Source organism: Macaca nemestrina, chromosome 15 (genome assembly GCF_043159975.1).
Source record: "Macaca nemestrina isolate mMacNem1 chromosome 15, mMacNem.hap1, whole genome shotgun sequence".
Classification (NCBI taxonomy): Eukaryota; Metazoa; Chordata; class Mammalia; order Primates; family Cercopithecidae; genus Macaca; species Macaca nemestrina.
Window position 1 is genome coordinate 37063846 of NC_092139.1, and position 16790 is coordinate 37080635.

A 16790-nucleotide genomic window follows, 5' to 3' on the forward strand; every position below is an offset into this window, starting at 1 on the left:
ATACCTCATATTTCATGGTAAAAAATCCATCTCCTCCAATGCCCTCAAGTGCAAAGGCCTGTACAATTGGCCATTTCTCCACCACAAACATATCAAATATCTGCAAGTGACCTAGAAGAATCAAATACAACAATACATATCAAATACCATCCTGAATACAACAGTCTAAACCTGATCTAACATGGTTAGACAGGTATCATTTCTCACGTGGTCACCAGGGCCTCACCTAGCAAAATAAAATTCAAACAGATAAAATGGTTAGAAATTGAAACTAGAAATACAAAATGAAAGCCAAGGAAAATTCAAACCATAAACAAGTTACATTCAGATTTCTCTACAGTATATTGTAACATTCCAGTTTCCTGAGTAATTAAGTAAAAAATAAGAGTAGTCTACTACATCTGACTTGCATCATTCAGTGGGAATAATTATTAACAGAACCAAACTTGGCTCCTTTCCCTTAAGAAACATAGCCAATCAACTTCCTCAAGGGAAAACTACTAAATCAAAAATGTTCCTTTCTTGTAACAATAGCTTCAATGTGCAAGGTTTTTTCTTTTTGTTGTTGTTACAATATAAGCCCTGTTAAACTTGATCGTTTTTCTCCTGTATATTACACATCATTTAAAAACACGTCAGCATATCTTTTTAGAAGTTATCAAAACCCCTCTTTCTTATTACCAAGATGCCCCCACATCTATACTATACTCTTTGTACAGTAAATGATACAGACATGTCAATTGTGCTAAATTCTGTATCAGTTCTTCTACCTGATTTTAGGCAGCCTGCTGTGTTGCTGCAGAAACTTCACAGTACTTAATACAAGCTTACATAGAAAAGTCCCCATACTTAATTCTGCTTGATATCTTTGGTAAAAACAGATGAAGGGGTTTCTCAGCTGAATGCCTCCAATGAAAGGAAAAGCAGTGATGTTCAATTCACACACCATCTAAGCAAGGTTCTAGAAGGCTTGCTGTCAGATACTCACCTTGGGAGCTGTAAGGAATGCCAATTCTACTACAGTCTCGAACCATGTCCACAAAGCTGGCAATTTTAAATTCTTCTGCAGCTTCCTCATCTTCATACTAAAGAGAGATATCAAACGAAAAATAAGCTCTGAAGAGGTAACTCACAAAGTCCCATATTTTCTCTGCATTTTATCAATCAGAGTTGTCCCAAATGACATTTACAGAGGACTGCACCCAAGGTGTTTCCAAAGCCAATCTTTTTCATTTGCTAGTCAGAAAGACTTGTCATTCCCTTATTTCATATTACACCCGAAAATCAACTGAAAATGGATCAGGAAACCCAAATGCAAGAGATAACCCCCCCAAAAATCCACCAAAACCTCATATGGGAAGAAGTGTTCTTGACCAATATTAGGTCACAACTTTCATGAAATCCTAAATCTCAAATCCCAACTTGATTTCCAGTCAAACCCTTGAAAAGGGCCCAAAGGGAAAGAAAAACAGATACCAAGACATTCAAACACAAGAATGTCAGAAAGCTTAAAAAATTCTCCCACAGGGCCAGGCATGGTGGCTTACGCCTGTAATCCCAGCACTTTGGGAGGCTGAAGTGGGCGGATCACCCAAGGTCAGGAGTTTGAGACTAGTCTGACCAATATAATGAAACCCCATCTCTACTAAAAATAAAAAAATTAGCCAGGCACCTGTAGTCCCAGCTACTTGGGAGGCTGAGACAGGAGAATTGCTTGAACCTGGGAGGAGGAGGTTGCAGTGGGCCGAGATTGTGCCACTGCACTCTAGCCTGGTCGACAAAGCGAGACTCTGTACCCCACAAAAAAAAAAAAAAAAAAAATTCTCCCAGGGCAGTCCCTAGGCACTAATCCCCTAAGAGAAGGGGTTCTGGATAGTGATGAAGAAGCAGGCAAGAAGTAAGTTCATAAACTTACTACTAGGTTCCAATTTGAATAGCCTCCTTTTGACTCCACAGGCATACAATTTATAAGGTAGCCTCAAAATGAAATATGAAATTCTCCACTTCAAACAGATAACCTTTTTTGTATAATCACACTCTGCAATTTGATTGCCGATCCTGTTTCAGATCAACACTTTCCTTACAGAATATTCTTAGAGTGTCTCTGGGTGCCTGTCTTCTTTCTTCTTACCTCATTTTCGGTCATGCAGTGGAAATGCAGATTTCTCCAATGTGCCACGTAAGGTAAGAGATAGCGAAAGTTTACAGGATTACAGTACAGATGGACGCTATCTGATTTAATCAATATAATTACATCTGTAAAAAAAACCAAAATCAAAACACAAGACTGTCAAAAGCATTTCCTTTAGATATTTTCTGCCCACATAATTAGTAAAACCATTGAAACTCCTTCAGAGACAATGTAACAAAACTCTAAACTGAAAATTATTTAATTAAACACTGTGCCTTATAAACCAAAAAGTATCTGAGACAAGTCTCAATCAATTTTGAAGTTTATTTTGCCAAGTTTAAATTAAAGACATGCCCGTGACATAGCCTCAGAAGGTCCTGAGAACATGCACCCAAAGTGGTTGGATAACAGCTTGATTTTACACATTTTAGGGAAACAGAAGTTACCAGCAGACATCAATCAACACATGTAAAGTGTACATTTGGTTTGGTCCAGAAAGTCGGGGTTGGGTGTGAAAGGGTCCTTTCATGTCACAGGTAGATTCAAAGATTTTTTGATTGGCAATTGGTTGAAACAGTTAAGTTTTATTATCTAAAGACCTGGAATCAGGGCTGGGCGCGGTGGCTCACGCCTGTAATCCTACCACTTTGGGAGGGTGAAGCAGGTGGATCACGAGGTCAGGAGTTTGAGACCAGCCTGACCAACATGGTGAAACCCCATCTCTACTAAAAAAAAAAAAAAAATACAAAAATTAGCCGGGCATGGTGGCATGCACTTGTAATCCCAGCTACTAAGGAGGCTGAGGCAGGAGAGTCACTTGAACCTGGGAGGCGAAGGTTGCAGTGAGCCAAGATTGCTCCACTGCACTCCAGACTGGGTGACAGAGTGAGACTCTGTCTCAAAAAATAAAAATAAAAATAAAAATAAATACAGACCTGGAATCAACAGAATGTCTGGGCTAAGACAAGGGATTGTGGAGACCAAGGTTCTTATTATGCAGGTGAAGCCTCCAGGTAGCAGGCTTCAGCAACAATAGAAGGTAAATGTTTATCAGACTTTAAAAGGGACCAGACTCTTAGTTGATCTCCCCTGGATCAGGAAAAGACCTGGAAAGGGAAAGGATTCTCTACATAATGTAGATTTCCCTGACAAGATATAGCTTTACAGCACCATTTTAAAATATGTCAAAGGAATATATTTTAGGATAAAATACTTACATTTCTTTCACTGCCTGTTATCTGTTACATGATGTATCTCACTGCTATACAATAGCAATTTGATTAGTCTTAAGATCTTTCTTTCTTTTTTTTTTTGACAGGGTTTCACTCCCAGGCTGGAGTGCAGTGGCATGATATAGGTTCACTGCAACCTCTGTCTCCCAGGTTCAAGTAATCCTCCTGCCTCAGCCCCACAAGAAGCTGGGGCTACAGGTGAGCACCACCACGCCTGGCTAATTTTTGTATTTTTTTGTAGAGACAGGGTTTTGCCATGTTGCCCAGGCTGGTCTCTAACTGCTGAGCTCAAGTGATCCAGCCACCAGAGAGCCAGGATCACGCCACTGCATTCCAGCCTGGGTGATAGAGCAAGACTCTGTCTCAAAATAAATAAATAAATAAATAAAAGTTGCTTTTAGAAATAAATTCATGTTGGCCTTTCCCCCTCTCATATGAGATCAAAATGTAGAAATCTGGTGATCTCTGCTTTCCAGCTACTTGTATAAACAAATTTATTAATTTGTAGGAAAATCCTAATTTCCTAAGCACCCACTATGCCAGGCAAAAAGATAAAAACAGGCTAGGCATAGTGGCTCACAGCTATAAACTCAGCACTTTGTGGGAGGCTGAGGCGGGATCACCTGAGGTCAGGAGTTAGAGACCAGCCTGGCCAACATGGTGAAACCCTGTCTCTACTAAAAATTCAAAAATTAGCTGAGCGTGGTGGTGCATGCCTATAATCCCAGCTACTTGGGAGGCTGAGGCAGAGGAATCTCTTGAACCCAGGAGGTGGAGGTGGCAGTAAGCCAAGATCACACCACTGCACTCCAGCCTGGGCAACAGAGCAAGACTCTGTTTCAAAAAGAAAAGAAGATAAAAACAAAAATAAGCAAAAAAGCACATCTTTGAGAATTTAAACTATTTCCTTAATTTCAGTACCGTAATGTCCTTAGCAATCTCGGCTGTGGTGAAATGTGTGGCTGGTACGAGCTGCCAAGATTACTCTTTTCTAAACCAGCAGATGTTGTATAACGTAAGGAAAAAAATATTTTGTAATCAAAATCGGAAACCAAATTTGAATTGAAAAAAATGTAAAAGAAGGAGTAATTTCAGTCTACTCTTTTTGCACTTCCTAATAAAAAGGAAACCTTTAATCAGTCTACAAGAATAAACACTACTAAGGACTTAACCAGAGAAGAATTTTCATATACACTAGACCAGGATTTCTCAACCCCGGCACTACTGACAGTTTAGATCAGTGAATTCCTTGTTCTGGGTGACTGTTCTGTGCATTGTAGATGTTTAGCATCATCTCTGGCCTCTATCTACTAGATGCCAGTGGCATCCCCTACCCAGTTTTGACAATCAAAAATGTCTTCAGACATTGCCAAATGTCCCCTGCAGGACAAAACTGCCTCCAGTTGAAAACTACTGCACTAGACACATAGCAATATTCTTTCACATCAGATGTTTGTTTTCATGCCTCCCCCAGCTGCCTCACAGAAATGTCTCTTGTCCATTTTTATTTTGTCTATCCCAATGTCTCCTGACCCATCTGGCATACAAGACATGATTCTAAATATGTGATATCAGAGATAGATCCAGGGCAACAGCCCCCAGCAGCATCAACACAGGCAGAGTGTCTCAGTGCTAAGGAAAGGGGAATATAAACAGAAATCCAGCATTGTAGTCACAGGCATCTTCATGAATTAAAGTCACAGAGAAAATAATTCCCAAAGACAGCAGGACAAAGAGCCTTTGTTCCTCGGATAAGCCACAAGAAGTCTTCCTCGTAGGAGATGCCTGCAGGCCCATCCTTACCTCATGATTGAAGGTGCTTTCACAGGACAACACCATATAATCTGAACCGTTAGCATGTAGAGGCAATGGGCAATAAAGAGGAAAACCAGTACTTTGCCAAAAAGAGATAAAGCCAAACACTGATGTTTGTTTCTCTAAAGCTGAATTAGTAAATATATTCTGAAAACTACTTGTTGCTACTAAATGTATCAACAAAGAAAAAATGCTGTGCTTTTTCATTCTTTAAAAAGCAAACATTTACTGGGACTTTGGACTATTTTAAATTTTTTTCTGTAAGCACACCATAAAATAAGGATCCAAATAAATAAACTTCTTACTCTTCTATCACACAGAGTTTACCAATATATACTTACCATCTAGCACTTCTTCAGAAAATCCCGTTTTCTCAAAATCACTGGTATTCTGATTGTACAAACCAAATAGAAGATAATTTGCCAGCTCTCTGCAGCCTTCATTGTACCTGCTATCGATTCCTGCAAGGCAAAGGAGGCTCTGATCAGCTGTACTGTACTATGGGGAGCAAAGAGGCCAATAATTTGCCCCTCCTCAGCAAAACCCTGATGATTAAGCAGAAGGACGCAGCTCAGACCAGTTTTGTGCCAGAAACCAAGCTAAGCAATTCTGTGAAAGAAACAGGTCTCAGCATCAAGTACCCTTACTTGAATTCCAACATCTTGTAATTGAGATAATCAAACAGCACAGATTATTGAGGCTGTTAATTTCTGAAAATGATTCATCTTGGAATACTTTCAGGTGGCTTAAGAATAGGGGTCAGAAAAATCTTCACCTTTCGAAAAAATCTTTACCAAAACATGTGGGATCAAACAAAGGCAGATTAAGGTGGCTTGAAAAGAATCCAATAATGTGAAGAAAAGGAAAGTGAGTGGAACCACAAACACCCATCCTTTTACAATTATGAGGCTCAAGGTCTAGCACTGTACTGGATGGTGGGGTATGGTGGTGAACAAGCCCGCAAATGACCCTCATGAAGCTGACAGTCTAGAGGGGCTGAATTAGAGACAAATAAAAAGGAAATTAAACAATACTGTCTTCAATACTATCTCTCAATGCTTCAGGTATATATTTATTACCTAGTTCCTGATGTCTGTAAAGTCTCAGAGTATGGCTCTGGGCAAGACGGACATGTCATGGCAGGAGGTAGCTATACATGTGAGTCTAAAGGAAAGGCTTAAGGAAGCAGCAGCTCCAAAAATGGGCTTCCTATCTCAGTGATAGCTCATCTAACCTCATTAAAACAGCAACAAATTTCAGGGGAACAAGAACTAGGAGGACACTAACTCACAGCTTATTTCACTTTGGTCCTATTACTAATACCTTCCTGTGAACAAAAAAAGCCAAGGTGCCCCAGCCCTGAGTCCCACCTTGTTAAAAGCACTGACCTAGGATGCACAGGATCCCATCCGGCCGAGACTTGCTGCTCTGGGTCAGGATGCTCTGAACCTGCCGAAGTCGGCTGCAGCTGCAACAAGAACAGAAAATGGTCCCCTGAGTGCCAGGACAGCCCCATGAGAAAAGCAGCATCCTGTGTCCCACAATGGAGGCATGAGGAAGAGGAACGACTTTGCTAGGGATGGAAATTGATTCTTGTATTGTTCTGGTATCAGAACCATAAAATGCATTGGGAAGGTTTCCTTTCTCTTTTATTTTCTGGAAGAGATTGTGCAGAATTGGTCTGAAGACTAAGTCTGACCTGCTGATTACAAACTCCTCAACAGAGGATGAAGCCAAAGTCCCTCTCTCACGGTCAATGGTGGAAAGCATTAAGACTCAGCAGCTGACTCCAAGAATTTCCAATGACGTTTCATTTTTGAAGACTTTTCAAAGAAGAGTTTCCACACTGATCATTCCACTTGTGGTCCTCATCAGTCTGTCTCAAAAACAAATGCAAACTAAACCCCCAAATTGGCCTGAGGACCTAAACAAAGCTCTAATTCATCCTCACAGCTACCCATATGGTGAGTGTCAGCAGAGAATACTTGCTTCCATTTCTGTGCAGACCTATTATTCCTTCAGCCCTAGGGATAGCCCTTTGCTCAAGCAAAATGTGAGGCACTCTCAGACATTCACATTACTTCTAAAGACCCCATTCTCTCCATACCCATCCGCTTCTTCCCAGAAGCTCCAGAGAGAGGCACCCGATTTCCTGCTCAAGTCTGATCCTTCCACCTGGTCTCCTCATCATCTCCAGGTCCAGGATCTGCCTCTACTATTCATTCCCTAACACTTTTTTATTTTATTTTATTTTTGAGATGGAGTCTGGCTCTATGGCCCAGGCTGGAGTGCAGTGATCTTGGCTCACTGCAACCTCTGCCTCCCAGGTTCAAGTGATTCTCCCGCCTCAGCCTCCCGAGTGGCTGGAATTACAGGTGTGAGCCACCACACCTGACTAATTTTTGTATTTTAGCAGAGATGGGGTTTTGCCATGTTGGCCTGGTTGGTCTCGAACTTCTGACCTCAGGTGATCCGCCCACCTCATGCCTGCCACCACGCTGGCTTCCTAACACTCTTATATATTTTCTCTACAGTCAATACAATCCCAGTCCTACCACATCATTATTAACTAAGAGCCTCTACAAACCAACTAGACTAACTCTTCCACCCATGAAGCTAGGCGTCATCCCCATCCCTCACTGAATCTCCTCCAGTACACTGCCTTACATTCACCTCAAAACAGTATTTACAGCCAAACTACAGTATTTCTCTTCACTAATTCCTGAATTCTTTTGCCCCACTGGATTCTTTTTTTCTTTTTCTTTGAAACGGAGTCTCACTCTGTTGTCCAGGCTGGAGTGCAGTGGTACAATCTTGGCTCACTGTAACCTCCGCCTTCTGGGTTCAAGCGACTCTCATGCCTCAGTCTCCCAAGTAGCTGAGGTTATGGATGTGCACCACCATGCCTGGCTAATTTTTGTACTTTTTAGTAAGAAGGTTTCACCACGTTGGTCAGGCTGGTCTCAAACTCGACCTCAGGTGATCCACCCGCCTCAGCCTCTCAAAGCGCTGGGATTAGAGGAATGTGCCACCACACTTGGCTGCCCTGCTGGATTCTTTTGGATGTTCCTATGCCCCAACTCATTCGCTCCATGACTTAGTGGTCTTCATCACTATCTTCCATGAAGAGTTTCATAGTCTTCCATGTGATATCAAAACTAGACAAAGACAGTACCAAAGACTGTACTTTCAGGGATCATTTCTATAATTCATTATTAGAGAGGTCTCTCTGAATGAATAAAGCACTAGAAACCATAGAAAGAGGCACAGTGGTCTCTCCTGAGCATAAATCTGGTTTTTCATGTTGCTTTGCTGCAACTGCCATTCGCCATTGATAACTGTTTTCTTCCTCTGGGAGAGTAAGAGGGAGAGGACGCTGTCTGAGTAGTTTCCTTTTAATCATCAGTCAAAAACAAAAAGTATCAAAAAGAAAGAAACCTACAAACCAAAATCCATCATGAATACAGATTTAAACACCCTGCCCTTTTTTGTTTCTTTTTTTTAAGAGATGGGGGTCTCATTAATGTTGCCTAGGCTGGACTCGAACTCCTGGGCTCAAGCGATCCTCCCTCCTCAGCCCTCCTGAGTAGCTGGGATTACAGGCGTGCACTACCACACCTGGCAAATTTTTTTTTAAATTAAATGTAAACACGCTTAACAAAATCTAGTAAGTAATATTCAGCAACATGTAAAACAACTATACACTAGGACCAAGTGGAATTTATCACAGGGATACCTGAGGCTGGTTCATTATTCATGAATCCATCAATGTAACCCTTCATATTAACAGGCTAAAGAAGAAAAATCACAAAACCAAAAAACTGATGCAGAAAAATCATTTAATAAAAACCAACACCCATTCAAAATAAAAACACTCAGAATTGATGGATATCCCAACTACATTAATTTGATCTTTATAAATTATATGAATGTACCCTGAAAATGTGTGTATCTATTATGCATCAATTTAAAAAAACAGAAAAAAAAGCCACTCAGAAAACTAGAAATAGTTTCCTCAACTTGATAAAGATCATCTTAAAAAACCCACCAAGCAAAGTTTGTAATTACACATAATGGTCAAAGTCTGAATGTTTTTCCTGTAAGGTCAGGAAGAAGATGAGCATGTCTACTCTCATTATTCCTATTTAACATAATACTGGAAGTTCTAGCCAACAGAATGAGGCAATAAAAGGAAGTAAAAGACACACAGACTGAAAAGAAAGAAAGAAAACTGTTCCTATTTGCAGATATGTCCTATTTGTAGATGACATGATGATCTCTGTAGGAAATCTTAAGGATTCTACCAAAATTCCCAGAACTAGTAAGTGACTTCAACAAAGTTTCAAGATACAAGATCAACATATAAAAATCAACTGTAATTTTTTTTTAGAGACAGGGTCTTGCTCTGATTTCAGCTTGGAGTGCAGCAGTGTGATCATAGCTCACTGCAGTCTCTAACTCCTGGATTCATGGGCTCAAACGATCCTCCTACCTCAGCCTCCTAAGTAGCTGGAACTACAGACACATGTCACCACACAAGCTAATTTTGAAAAAAAAAATTTGGAGAGACAGGGTCTCACTTTGTTGCCTCCCTAAGCTGGTCTTGAATTTCCAGCTTCAAGTGATCCTCCCACCTTGGCCTTCCAAAGTGATGGGACAATTGTAACTTTACAGGAAACCAAAATTTAAAATATAATACCATTTATAATATCTTAAAAATTAAATACCTAGTTATAAACCTAATAAAACATGCATAGAACTTACATGCTAAAAACTACAAAACTCCGATTAAAGAAATGAAAGAAGAATTAAATAAATAGACATACCATGTTCATGGATTAGGAACCTCAACACAGTACTGATATCAATTCTCCCCAATGTGATAAGTTTTAACGCATATGAAAATCCAATTTTTTTTATAGATGTAGAAGAGATTATTCTAAAATTTACATAAGCCAGGAACAGTGCTACTTGTCTTAGTCCCAGCTATTAGAAGGCTAAGATGGGAGGATCACTTGAGTCCAGGAGTTGGAGGCCAGCCTGGGTAATATAGTGAGACCTCATCTCTTAAAAATAAAATAAACAAATAAAACCTATAAGGAAAAGCAAAGGAACTAGAATAGCTTAAAATTTTTCTGAAAAAGAAAAAGTGGGAGGAATCACTGTACCCAATGTCAAGACTTACTGCATAGCAAAGTAATCAAGACTGAGTGGTACTGGCTAAGGGACACACATATAAGTCAATGCAATAGATAGAGTAACCAGAAACAGACCCACACAAGTACAACTAACTATTTTTTAACAAAGGCACAAAAACAATTTAATGTTGGATGGATAGTCTTTTCAATAAGTAGAGCTAGAGTAACTGGATATCCATAGGCAAAAACATAAACCTCAACCTTATACATTATACAAAAATTAAAGCATCATAGATCTAAATGTAAAATTATAAAATCTTTGGAAGAAAACAGAAGAAAATATTCTGGATCTAGGATTTGGTGAACAGTTCTTCACACCTGACACCAAAAAGTGTGATCCATAGCAAAAAAAATGATAATGTGGACTTCATTACAATTTTAAAGTTTTGCTATGAAAGACTCTGTTGAGAGAAGGAAAAGACAAGCTACTGACTGGGAGAAAATATCTGCAAACCACATATCTGAAAAAGAACCTTATATGGAATACATAAAGAACTCTCAAAACTCAACGGTAAAAAAAAACCCAATTAGAAAATAGGCAAAAGGTATGAAGAAACAATTTGTCAAAGAGGATACAGAAATGGCAGAGAAGCCCCATGACAACATGTTTAACATCATTACCCATTATGGAAATGCAAATTAAAACCATGAGATATTACTATACATCTATTAGAATGGATAAAATGAAAAATAGTGACTTCCAAACAGTGAGAATTCAGAGAAACTGGATCACTCATATATTTCTGAAAGAAATTACAGAAGACAGCAATAAATGAAGATACCCTCTGTTCATGCATTGGTAGACAATATCGTTAAGCTGTCAAAGTTACCCAAAGCAATTTACAAATTCAGTGTAATCCCTTCTCAAATCCCAATGATGTTTTTTACAGAAGTAGAAAAATCCATTCTAAAATTTATATGGAATCTTAAGAAACTCTGAATATCCAAAACAATCTTGATAAAGATCAAAGCTGTAGAACTCACACTCCCGATTTTAAAACTTATTACAAAGCTACAGTCATCAACAGTGGGATACTGGCATAAGACAGACATACAGACCAATGAAACAGAATAAAGAGACCAGAAACAAACCCTCACATACCTGGTCAAAAGATTTTTGACAAGGATGCCAAGACCACTCAATAAGAAGTCTTTCAAACAAATGGTACTGGGAAAACTAGATATCTAAAGAATGAAGTTGGACCTTACCATACACCATATAAAGAAATTAACTCAAAATGTATCAAAGACCTAAACATAGACCTAAAACTATAAAACTTTCATAAGAAAACAAAAAGGAAAATCTTTGTGACATTGGATTTGGCAATGAATTCTTGAAAATGACACCAAAAGCCCAGGCAACAAATTAAAAAATATATAAACTGGACATTTAAAATTTAGAACTTCTGTGCATCAAATGACACAACCAACAGAGTAAAAAGACAACCCATCTATATAACTCAACCACCACCACCAAAAAATCCAATTCGAAAATGGGCAATGAAGCCGGGCAGGTGGTTCATGCCTGTAATCCCAGCACTTTGAGAGGCCGAGGTGCAGGATCACTTGAGCCCATGAGTTTGAGACCAGCCTGGGCAACATAGGGAGAATCTGTCTCTACAAAAAGTAAAAAAAAAAAAAAAAAAAAAAAATTAGCTGGATGTGGTAGCACGTGCCTGCAGTTCCAACTACTCACAAGGCTAAGGTGAGAGGATCATTTGAGCCCAAGAGGTTGAGGCTGCAGTGTGAGCTGTGTTCACACCACTGCACTTTGGCCTGGGCAACAGAGCAAGACCCTGTCTCAAAACAAACAAACAAACAAAAAAAGGGCAAAAGACATTTCTCCGAAGAGGATATGGAAATGGCCAAGCACATGAAAAGAAACTCAACACCACTAATCATTAGAGAAATACAAATCACAACCATAATGAAATATGACTTCATATCCATTAGCATGGCTACTATCAAAAAACTAGAAAATAACAAGTGCCATCAAGGATTTGGAGAAATTAGAACCTTTGTGCACCATTGGTGGGAATGTAAAATGGTGCAACCACTATGGAAAACCACTATGGCAGTTTCTTAAAAAATTAAAAATAGAATTACCACATGATCTAGAAATTCCATTTCTGGGTATAAATTCCAAAGAATTGAAAGCAGGGACTGAAAGAGATACTTGTATACCCATCTTCATAGAAGCACTATTTGCAACAGCCAAAAGATGGAAGCAACCCAAAGTGATAAACAAAATATGATATATACACACAATGGAATATTACTTAGCATTAAAAAGGAAATTCTGACACATGCTACAATATGGATGAACCTTGAGAACATTATGCTAAGTGAAATCCAGCCATAAAAGTACAAATTCTGTATGACTCTACTTTTTTATGAGGTACCCAGAATAGTCAATTTCACAGAGACAGAAGGGAGGCAGAATGGTGGTTGCCAGGCGCTGGATGGGAGAGGGAATGGGGAGTTACTGTTTAATAGGTATAGTTTCAGTTTTGCAACACGAAAGGTTGTGTGGATGGATGGTGGTGATTTTAGTTTAACAATGTGAATGTCCTTAGTGCCACAGAATTGTACACTTAAAAATAGCTAAAATGGTAAATTTTATGGTATGTGTATTTTTCTTGGTTTTTTCTCTTTTTTTTTTTTTTTTTTTTTCTGAGACAGAGTTTCGTTTTTGTTGTCTAGGCTGGAGTGCAATGGTACAGTCTCAGCTCACTGCAAACTCTGCCTCCTGGGCTCCAGTGATTCTCCAGCCATAGCCTCCCAAGTAGCTGGGATTACAGGAGCCTGACACCCATTCCAGCTAATTTCTTTATATTTTTAGTAGACACGAGGTTTCACCACATTGGCCAGGCTGGTCTCAAACTCCTGACCTCAGGTGATCTGCCCTCCTGGCCTCCCAAAGTGCTGGGATTACAGGTGTGAGCCACTGCACCTGGCCTCGATATGTGTATTTTAACACAGTTGTTAAAAAATGGTCTTTGAGATGGGGTCTCACTCTGTTGCTCAGGCTGGAGTGCAGTCGCTTGATCACGACTCACTGCAGCCTCAATTTCCTGGGCTCAGGTGATTCTCCCACCTCAGCCTCTTGAGTAGCTGGGATTACAGGTGCACACCACCACACCCAGCTAATTTTTCTATTTTTTGTAGAGACGGGGTCTCGCCATGTTGCCCAGGCTTGTCTTGAACTCCTGGGCTCAAGCAATCTGCCACCTTGACCTCCCAAAGTGCTGGATTACAGGCGTAAGTCACCGCACCTGGCCAATTTTTAAAATTTTTTTAGAAGTTAAAAAAAGTCAGCTGGGCATTGTGGCTCATGCCTGTAATTCCAACACTTTGGGAGGCTGAGGTGGGAGGATCAATTGAGGTCAGGAATTTGAGACCAACATGGGCAACATAGCAAGACCCTGTCTCTACCAAAAAAAAAAAGAGAAATAGTTTTTTAAAAGTCAGCGTTATATAAAACAAAAACAACAGAGAGGGAAAATTCTTATAGTGTAAAAGGGATTAAAGAATAACAACAAAATGCAATCTATGAACTTTAATTTTTTTTTAGAAAAGAAAAACAGGCCAGGCATGGTGGCTCACGCCTGTAATCCCAACACTTTGGGAGGCCAAGGCAGGAGAATCACCTGAGGTCAGGAGTTTGTAACCAGCCTGGCCAACATGGTGAAACCCCGTCTCTACCAAAAATACAAAAATTAGCCAGGCGTGGTGGCGTGTGCCTATAATCCCAGCTACCCAGGAGGCTGAGGCAGGAGAATCACTGGAACGCGGAAGGCAGAGGCTGCAGTGAGCCGAGATCACGCCACTGCACTCCAGCCTGGGCAACAATGCAAGACTCCATCTCAAAAAAGAAAAAGAAAAACAGGAACAAAAACAGGGAAACATCTGTGAGACATCTAAGAAAACTTGAATATGGACTGTGTATTTGATGCCATTAGGGATCTACTGTTAATTTTCTTAGGTATGGCAACATTATCATGGTTATGTAGTAGGATGTCCTCTATCTTAGATGCATAAGGAAATATTTAGAAGTGAAATGTCATGATGTCTGCAACTTACTTCAAAAAGGTTTAACATAAAAAGGAAGACAGATTGAGGAAAAGAAAAGAGACAAACCACATATGGCAAAATGTTAAAAATTGTTGAATTTATCTGGTGGGTATAGCAAATATTCATTGTACTATTCTCTCATTTTTTTTTTTTTTGAAGACAGAGTCTCATTCTGTTGCCCAGGTTGGAGTGCGATGGCACAATCTTGGCTCACTGCAACCTCTACCTCCCGGGTTCAAGTGATTTTCCTGCCTCAGCCTCCCTGTAGCTGGGATTACAGGCGCGTGCCACCATGCCCAGCTAATTTTTGCATTTTTAGTAAAGACGGGGTTTCACCATGTTGGCCAGGCTGGTCTCAAACTCCTGACCTCAAGTGATTTGCCTGCCTTGGCCTCCCAAAGTGCTGGGATTACAAGTGTGAGGCACTGCGCCTGGCCTTCTCTCACATTTTATATATGGTTTGAACACTTTCATAATAAAAATATGGGGGTGAGAGGAAAGAAAGTCTCAGAAGCAGCAAGGCTGAAACAGAAAGACGATCAAGATTAAAGTAAGAAAAACTTTTTCTGGGCAATGAAGATTGCCTGCCTTTCCCCACTTTTTCATGTTTAGTAGAAGGCTGATCTCGCAATCATTCTCTGCACTAGAAATAGTTCATCGAGTTGGTCCTCTGGCCCACTTCCCAACCCATCATACAGTAGGCTGCTTTGCTGCCAAGGTTACCCAGAGCTCTTTGGTTTTCAAAGTTACAACCAGCAAGTGACAAAAGCATGAAAAGGTCAGGTGACCAAAAAAAAACCAGCTCCCCAACTACTGCTGTACAAAGCCAAGACAATACTGAAAACAGTTTCCTTTCCACAACTATGTTATCCAAATAAAGTGCAAGCATATAAAAATGCTGAAAGACCTTCTTCTCAGAAATAAATTGTCCTAATTAGTGTTTTATTTTATTATCAAATGGTGAAACTAAATTCTTTCTTTCCTTTGTATATTTTCTTGCTTCCCAAATTTAATTATTAACCAGAAGATAGTCTTTTATTCATCACTATACCATGAAATGTGTCACTTAATTATTTACCTTTTAATTAAAAAAAAGAAAACCTAGTATTTAAAAACCCACAATGACTCCCGGCAGCTGGAATTAACTACTGTTAACATTGTGGCATATTTGCATTTTTCCACATTACGGCTTTTTAAAATTATGTATGTTGAATATTTACTGTCTATTTTGAGGGACAAAAGGGAATATTACCTAAAAATCTAAAGTCATCATTGATCCTCACCCCCTAGAGGTCACCACTATGAGTTTGCTGTGTATCCAACCAGTCTTTTCTTCTTCTTCTTTTTTTTTTTTTGAGACGAGGTTTCACTCTTGTTGCCCAGGCTGGAGTGCAACGGGGTGATCTTGGCTCACTGCAACCTCTGCCTCTGGGGATCAAGCGTTTCTCCTGCCTCAGGCTCCTGAGTAGCTGGGATTACAGGCATGCGCAACCATACCTGGCTGATTTTGTATTTTTAGTAGAGACGGGTTTCTCCACGTTGGTCAGGCTGGTCTTGAACTCCTGACCTCAGGTGATCTACCCGCCTCGGCCTCCCAAAGTGCTGGGATTAGAGGCATGAGCCACCATGCCCGGCCATCTTTTTTCTTTTAGTAGAAATATTCAAAGATCGGGCACAGTGGCTCACGTCTGTAATCCCAACACTCTGGGAGGCCAGGCATTCAACACCAGCCTTCACAACAAGACCTCATCTTTACAAAAAACAAAAATAAAAAAATTAGCCAGGCATGGTGGTGTGCGTCCGAAGTCCCAACTACTTAGGAGGCTGAGGTGGGGGAAACACTCGAGCCCAGGAGTTCCAGGCTGCAGTGACTGCGCCACCGCACTCAAGCCTGGGCAACAGAGTGAGCCTCTATCTATAGAAAGAAAAAGGAAGAAAAAAATTTTTTCAAACATATGCCATACCCAGCAATGACACTGCCCTCTATCCCCCAGGTCTACCTGAGCATGGCTGGCACATCCTGGGTAGACAGTCCATGGTCACCAATGACTTTATAAGTTTCACCTTTAGAAGACGCATAGACTCAGCAGACCCAATAACGCAGCTTACATCAAAGATGCTGCTTTCATATTATAACTTTTTTTTTTTTTTTTTTTGAGACGGAGTCTCGCTGTGTCTCCCAGGCTTGAGTGCAGTGGCGTGATCTCGGCTCACTGCAAGCTCCGCCTCCCGGGTTCACGCCATTCTCCCGCCTCAGCCTCCCAAGTAGCTGAGACTACAGGCGCCCGCCACCACGCCCGGCTAGTTTTTTGTATTTTTAGTAGAGACGGGGTTTCACCA

The 16790-nt window shown here is 40.3% G+C and overlaps 1 protein-coding gene and 1 non-coding gene across 5 annotated transcripts in view; one reads left to right on the plus strand and one right to left on the minus strand.

Moving 5' to 3' along the window:
• Positions 1–16790, minus strand: part of DNAAF9 (dynein axonemal assembly factor 9) — a 164107-nt gene that overhangs the window by 133752 nt on the left and 13565 nt on the right. For 3 of the 4 annotated variants that reach the window (XM_071079596.1, XM_071079595.1, XM_011741278.3), the window contains exons 2-6: positions 6567–6646; positions 5520–5639; positions 2132–2256; positions 989–1085; positions 5–111 (exon numbers count right to left, since the gene is read on the minus strand). In XM_071079596.1, coding sequence (XP_070935697.1) covers positions 5–111; positions 989–1085; positions 2132–2256; positions 5520–5639; positions 6567–6646 — 529 coding nt within the window. Of the gene's footprint in view, positions 1–4; positions 117–988; positions 1086–2131; positions 2257–5519; positions 5640–6566; positions 6647–16790 lie in introns of those variants that run through there. The other variant, XM_011741281.3, reaches the window with a different exon arrangement.
• LOC112426639 (small nucleolar RNA U3) lies at positions 8356–8567 on the plus strand. Its single transcript, XR_003018013.1, has one exon. It is a non-coding gene; the product is annotated as a small nucleolar RNA U3 (small nucleolar RNA).